The following is an 8,109-nucleotide window of genomic DNA, read 5'->3' on the forward strand; positions in this document are numbered from 1 at the left end:
ATATATATTTCACCGAGACAATCACCAATCAACCACATCTGCTCTGCTTCTGAGGGCTCTATGCTCTATGGATGGCAAGAGAAGTAATGTTTATATATTAGAAAATCTATGACATTCGGGAAAAATTATAAATAAGCGACATATAAAAAACCTTTTTTTTTTAATCAATTCAAAATCACTTAGATAACACAATACATACTTGTGAACTTCAAAAAAGAAATATATATGAAATGCTTCTAATTTTACATTTACTGCCAGTTCTCAAATCAAGGACGTAGAACGGAAGAGAAGAACGGGCAATAAATTCTCCACCACAATTTTATTGAGGCTTATTGTGATTACAAATTAGTATAGAATTTATAACCATAATTTGTATTATTCTACTATTGGATCTTTTCAGAGTCATGTTAACTAAAAGCATTGTTGGCCTGAGGTCGTGTTGTGTGTGACTCTCAGTCTATATGAGCACTTTACACTCTCTGGTACGGAACGGTAACGGAAGATATGGTAAGGAAACCGGCATGCCTTAGACCCAAAAGTCGTCGTTGTCAGGCACAGAAGGCTATTAGATAAAACATGATTACGTAAGAGATACCAAAATGTGAGGCCTAGACCCTTAAAGGTTTCGTTTTTTATATTAATCTAATATCGCCAATTTATATTAATTTTGATGATTTTGAGCAGTGTTGGCCTAGTGGCTTCAGCGTGCGACCTTCGTCCCTGTCCCTTTGGTCGTAGGTTCGATCCCAGGCTGTACACCAATGGACTTTCTTTCTATGTCCGCATTAAACATTCGCTCGAACGGTGAAGGAAAACATCGTGAGGAAACCGACTTCCCTTAGACCCAAACAGTCAACGGCGTGTGTCAGGCACAGAAGGCTGATCACCTTCTTGCCTATTAGATTAACAAATGATCATGAAACAGATACAGAAATCTGAGGCTCAGACCTAAAAAGGCTTTAGCGCCATTGATTTTTTTTTTCAATACCAATAAATACAAAAAAAAATATTTATAATAATTTATTAGATATCTACATAATATTATGTACATCTAAGCTCACTTCAGTTCGCTGAATTAAAACATTTTGGGAAAAAGCTTTGAACATAGTGTCTCCTGTCAATGCTTCGCTTCAGCAGAGGGGTTTCCAATGTATTCACTAAACACTATTAGACACTTCACTTTTCTTCACTAAGCGCTAGTTGAACTTTTCCCAGCTTCCCACTTGGTACGTCAATGCTATTTAATGTCTGTGTAATAATCCCCGTTGCGACAGTCACATTGTTCTCTCTGACCGTGAATGGTTGCCCAGTAACCATGACCATGCCTTCTAGAAGGGTGAGATACACCTCTGCATGGTCACCAGGCATAAGCATTTGCATTGTTGGCTCTGAAAATGGAGTATCAAACATGTCAGTTAAATTATTTTAAATAAATATAATAAAATGAGGATTTTGGTTTGTTCTAGTTATTGATAACTAAAATTTTTAACAAACAAACAAAAGAAAAAATTCAAATTTAACAAACACAAGATAAAGTATTGGTCAAAATTAAACTCAATAATAATAACTGAGACACACACACAAATTACTTGTGACTGGATCTAGTAGAAAAATTTCCAACTTTATTTTACATAACATAAGGAGCTGACACATTTAATTTTTTTTTTGCTTTGAACCATTTGTTAAATATATAATATAAATTTAATTAAAAAGATTTTTAATAAATCACTTTTCAATTCTATTCAAACCATGTACATGTAAAACTGTTAGGGTTTTCTTTACAACGCATGTCGATGTGTTGCCGACCTTTGTTCACCCACTGTTATCAATATTTTTTTAAATCCAGGTACATATAAAACTTTAGGATATTTTCACAACGGCATGCGGGTGTGTTGTCGACATATTAAGATTTTCCCTTTTAATTAATTTTTTTCATTTATTGTCAGACAAAACTTTTTCAAACCTGAACATGTAAACTGTTTTTTTTTCAACCTACTGCGGGTGCGTGGCTGACCTTTTAAGAATATTAAATAAACACACAACAATTACCTAAATCAATCCGACAAGCAATATTCCAAGTGCCACTAAACATTTGCTGCGAATATTTGGAAAAGACCGGTTTCTTCCTACCGCCTTCACTTCGGGAGAGGAAATAAATCTTCGCTTTGAAATGATTACTCATAGAAGCACTATCCAGGGCACATAACAACATCCCAGTCTCGACGGAACGGAGTTTTAAACCACGCAATAATACACCTACGTTGTCACCTGCTAACACCTGAAAAAAATATCTATTAAAACCCTACATTAGTGACACGAACGCGTGATTAAACAATCATACTTTCTAAAGTATAAGTATGAAGCCTACTTCATTGAAAAAATATGGCAACTCTGAATAGCATGTATTAGATAACCAGAAACAAAAATCTAATCTGTTGTATATAGAATATTGGTAAAGAAAAAGGTCAGATTCAAATTCAAAATCATTTATTCATATAGCATAACAATATGTACACTTATGAACGTCACTTCTAAATTCAATACTTATGCAAACTAAAAAAAAAACCGGGTGTCGAACTGGTTTATAAGACACCATCAACTAAGCTATGAAGATGGTTAATAGAAGAAAATATACTAACCTCTGAAACAGATGTTTTAAAAATCTGTATATCAGAGAGAGATGTTTTCACACTCATCCCAAATCCCAACAAATGTGCCAGATCATTTTTCCTCATGACACCCCTTTTAATTGTACCAACTACAACAGTCCCTCTACCAGGGACTGTAAAAGCCTTGTCTATGGGCATTAGGAATGGCGACTTTAAATCTCTCACTATGGTTGGTACATAGTTATCAATGGTATCAAGAAGTTTATGAATAGAGGGTACTCCTAAAAAATTATAAAGCATAGATAAAACGTTAAAGTTACAAGACAAAGCAGATATAAGCCGTATTTTTCTACTTAAATAAATTATTTTAACTACAAAAACCCTTCAACAAGTTGTACTTTACAGGTTTTGCAAAATTTGCTACCTTCAACTTTTCCTCTAAACCAGTGATTTCCTACCTTTTTTGTGGCATGTCCCACCTCAGCCTTTCTAAGTCTTATACCCCGGAATGTAACATAATTTTTAATATTACAAAATTTCGGTCAATGATTTATTATGACTTTCATTGTGGACTGCGATTAGCATTTCTTAATGAAGCCCTGTATCGTGCCACTATTTATAATTGGTTTAATGAGTTTAAGCTTGCACGTTGCAATCTCAATGATTATCCGCGTGAGGGACGTCCTTTAACAGCGACTACTGAAAATAACATCAGTGCTGTGCGACGCATGATAGAGGAAGATAAGAGAGTGACCTATCAGCAGATACGGTCAAGCTTTAGCATTAGTATGAGTCAAGTTCAAAAAATATCAGGAAGCCTTGTAGCAGATAGATTTCCCTTACTTTAACCGACGACCAGAAACACCTTCGCATGGACTGGTGTCGTCAAATGTTAGATAAGTTCAACGGCGGTGACTCAAATGCTGTATTTGACATCGTCACAGGTATTGAAAGCTGGATATGTTGTTACGAACCCGAAACCAAAAGACAATCATCTCAGTGGGTGGTTCCTTTCGAGGATCGGCCAACTAAGCTAAAGAAAGGAAGAAGTCAAGGAAAAAAGACGATTGCCTCATTCTTTGGTCGGAAAGGTCATTTCGCGACGGTTTTGCTAGATGATGGAAGGACAGTTACTGAAGTCTGGTATATCAATCGCTGTTTGCCTGTTGTCTTGGAAAAAATTCGACAGCAACACCCTCGAAGCAAGATCCGCCTTCACCACGACAATGCTTCAGCGCACTCCGCAAAACGGACTGTTCATGAATATTTGACTATCGCAGGTATCGAGATAATGAGTCATCCGCCATACAACCCTGACCTGGCGCCCTGCGACTTTCATTTATTCCCAAGAACTAAAGATAACAGTCGAGGTATTCGCTTTACGAGCCCTGAAGATGCGGTGAAAGCGTACGAAAATGCTATAGAAGAGACCCCCAAGGAAGAATGGGCCCACTGCTTTTCTCAGTGGTTCCATGGAATGCGACGATGTGTCGAGAGGAACGGACATTATTTCGAAAAACAATGAAAGTATTAGCAACTTTCAATGTTAAGCCGTTTTTTTTGTCCTAAAAATTATAAGTGTTACCTAGGTATAAAATTATAGGTAATTGTTAACGAAACAGTATTTTTTTTATATAATTTAAATAAATTTTTGAATAGCCCCCCTTAACAATCAAATAGCCCCATGTTGGGAAACACTGCTCTATACAATTCCATATAATCAGTGAATTAAAAATAATTGACTTTATTATTATGTTTTACGACATTTCATATAGTAGTTCTACAGTACTCCGTAACATCCGATAAGATTGCAATTTCAATACAAAAATGTTGGTTGGCTTTTGAAAGAACTGGGGCTGGTGCATGTTACAATCGTATATCAGTGAAACATACACAACTGTGACTGCACAATTCCAGCACATGCTTACATATTATATTTTCTAAGGAAGCACAAAATATTGGCATATTACATTTAAAACCATACCTATTTCGGACATGTCATCATTTAGCGCTTTCAGGGCTGATCCTTTGACAACAGGTACATTACTTCCATCATACCCAAAGTCCGTTATCATATCTCTCATCTCCAATTCTACTAGTTCTAATACCTGAAATTAGGGTGATCACAGAATGTTTAAAATTTTATGAACCTTCAATGTACATGTTGTGTGTTTATAATTCACCACTGAAGTCAGACATTTGTATTTTATTCAGAATGTGTAAATAACCACTGACAAGGGCAGTTTTATTACTGTACCAATAATAGTAGCCCTTTTAAATGTACTTCAGTACAGCCTTAATAAACTAAAAAATATAATGATATAAATGAACACATTTAATCAGCTCTCTACAATTATCTTCTTTCGACTTGGTGTAGACCAAGTTATTTTTCTTAAAAGGTATGTGTGAATTCTTGTCATAATTTTATTAAAAGGCTAATAGGAATTGTATAATTATTCAAAGTCAGAGTAATACTTGCCTCATTGTCTACCAAATCAACTTTGTTAATGAACACTATAATATATTGAACACCAACTTGTTTAGCAAGTAATAAATGCTCGCGTGTCTGTGGCATTGGACCATCATTGGCAGCCACAACTAATATGGCTGCATCCATTTGTGACGTTCCTGAAAATTTTAAATGTGAAAGTATAGATAATGAAGTTTGTTTATTAACTGTTTTTATTATTAGTTTCGGCTACCTATTCATTCTAGTAAGTATTTCTTTGATTTGATTTTTCTTTTCTTATTTAACTAAATAAGTATATATAATAAATAAACATAGAAAGCATGTCTCATAACACCTATATATATATATATATATACAAACCTGATATCATATTCCTAATGTAATCTGCATGTCCAGGGCAATCAGTGTGAGCATAGTGACGTTTTTTAGTACTATAACCCACATGTGCTGCATTAATAGTAATACCTGGAAACCATTGTTATTATGTTTAGTCCTTCAGGGTATGATTTAGAAGCAAGACTTAGTGATAAGTATGTTTTAGAGTTTGACATATGGGAGTCATAGTTTGAGATAAATCTTGTTTCTGAAATTTATGTTCACTTTATGGAACCAAAACTTATCTTGGCCTTCAGATTAGACTATGCAAATTCAGTCTTCTAAATATATTAACAATTTGTTTTAAAACAAATATTTTCAATAGGTACAAAGTTTCGTCAGTGAACACTCTTTGTACACTGAATACTTTGTCACTCTATAGATAGTGGTTATATAGCTTGTAAAATAGATATAATGATATATTCCACAATTAATACATTTTGAATCCTTCAAAATATCTCAGATTAGCGCTGTACTGTTTTGGCTCTATATTAGAACTTGGTAATTAAATAAATTAATAGGTGCATACCTCTTGCTCTTTCCTCTGGCGCCTTATCAATTTCATCGTAAGAAATATACTTTGCGGTGCCTTCTTTTGACAAAACCTTTGTAATTGCTGCAGTCAGTGAAGTTTTTCCATGGTCAACATGTCCTATTGTTCCCACATTACAATGTTTTTTTTCCACAATATCAGGATTTTTTTTAGTAGAAAACTTTCGTAAATCTTTACTAATTAAACTAATACATACTCTATAACCTGGTGAAAAAGAGCGTCCTAGAAAATGTTTCTGTGTAAACATACAATACACGGAACGCAATATGAATCGTCCATTCATTTTTAATTATATTAATACAATATCAGAAGAATAGATTCATTTTAGGTTATCTAAACTCTAAATTTTTCATAACAAATCTTAGAATTCTTAGATAACAATTAACTTGACATCTGTGAAGTAGAGGTTTTATTCCTATCATCTCTCATCTGTCAAAGAATAGCTGTCAACTTTTTTAATCCGCAGACGTAAAAAGTAGTCAAATGCTTTCCATTCTCAACTTAGCGTAAATGCTTACGTCGAGACTTTCTTTGAGAGCTTAGAGGCAGTGAAATTAACAAAAATTACATATTTATATTGCAGAACAACACATGTCCCATAGAAAAAGTATGAAAGGAGCTGCTGAATTCAAGTATACAGATTTAATGCACAGGTCGATAAATTAATTCAATTCAACTTTCAGCTAGATTGCGCGAGAAATATTCAAGTTCCACTTGTATGGCTGTCTTTTTATGGCCACTTTGAATTTTTTTATTATGCCCAGAGTCCTCTACAATTTTTTGTTACAACACCTTAATGCGATAACATACGGTTAAGTCGGGCCGTAGATGTTGGCATTATTTTTTACAGAACAGGGGGCCACGGCCCATGGACACTCCTAATGCCAAAGGGCTCGCGAGTGCCTTGCCGGCATTTAAAGAATTGGAATGAGGGTGCGCGGCAAAAACTGCCACTCACTTGTTTAACGGCGAGCGTCGAGGATGTACCGGTCAAATTTCGTATTCTGTCTCGACGTCCGATGGTGAAACTCAGGTACAGGTATTGATCCGAACAACGCCTCTGAACATGGCATGCATGGTAATGTGGTAGAAGATACATAGACCCAACATCTTTACGCAACGTCAAGGAATAAAGCCGGAAAATTACTGACTGTCGACGATTCGAACTGCTTTTCGTTGAATACGGTCAAGTGGGCGGACCTGGACCTGATACTTGGGCTCTCACCCAGAGGTGAACTGTACTCTATGTGGGGACGAACTTGCGTTTTATACAGTTCCAAGCGATGGGTTATACTTAAATACCGGTAGGGCGAGAGCCTTGCTGAGCATACCAACCTTCTTTCCAACCAATCTTAGAAGAGACGAGAAGTGACAATGCATATTTTTTAACGATAAACGCGCAAACTTGTATCTTTATCTGAGCGACTACGATAAAACCCGTACTGACAATCGTTTCTCAGCTGGTGGCCCTCTAGATACCTCAGGTGCTGAGCGTTAATAATGGTTTCCATTATTTTGGAGAACAAGGAGGTTATAGCTATTATGCGATAGTTGTACGAATCACCTTTTCGGGACAGTGCCGAGCGAGTACGGGTACCATAAAAGGCGTGTCAGGACAAGAATAATTTCTGGGATCGAATCACACCGCGAAATGATCGGTGTTGCCGTCACTTGGTCATCTAAAGTTGAGTTCATATTTTTTGCTATATACCTGATAGAAGTTCAAAACTATGCTCACACATTTCAGCTGGTTACTTATATAAGGAAGCCCACCTTCATATCGGCGGACCGTTAACTTCTGCGTGGTTTGGAAGTTAAATACCAGTTGTGAGCGCGACCAAATAGGGGACCTCTGCAAGAATTCTATTCAGCGATTCGAGTTTCGAATCTCTATACGAAACTAATGTATATGTGTAGTATACACAGTAACAATTGATTTCTCCACAGAAAACCATACAAGTATTTGAAAATAAATGGAAGCATAAACATTATAATTGTCTCTGGTTGTTCAGTAGACATAGCGTTTATCCAACGCTCGTGTAATGCATAATCTCTCTCAATGGAACTATAATAATTCATCATAAAATTTGCGTCTATTAAAT

At 35.8% G+C, this 8,109-nt stretch overlaps 1 protein-coding gene across 1 annotated transcript; it reads right to left on the reverse strand.

Moving 5' to 3' along the window:
* Positions 1-1,005: 1,005 nt before the first annotated feature.
* On the reverse strand, positions 1,006-6,390 carry LOC123711336 (elongation factor Tu-like). Its single transcript, XM_045663868.1, has 7 exons — positions 5,984-6,390; positions 5,440-5,544; positions 5,089-5,237; positions 4,594-4,717; positions 2,640-2,890; positions 2,050-2,278; positions 1,006-1,388 (listed from the first exon to the last, which is right to left on the reverse strand). The coding sequence occupies exons 1-7, from the start codon at positions 6,288-6,290 to the stop codon at positions 1,177-1,179; spliced, it is 1,377 nt and encodes a 458-aa protein (XP_045519824.1). The 5' UTR covers positions 6,291-6,390; the 3' UTR covers positions 1,006-1,176.
* Between the last annotated feature and the right edge of the window lie 1,719 nt (positions 6,391-8,109).

Source organism: Pieris brassicae, chromosome 6, assembly GCF_905147105.1.
Source record: "Pieris brassicae chromosome 6, ilPieBrab1.1, whole genome shotgun sequence".
Lineage (NCBI taxonomy): Eukaryota > Metazoa > Arthropoda > Insecta > Lepidoptera > Pieridae > Pieris > Pieris brassicae.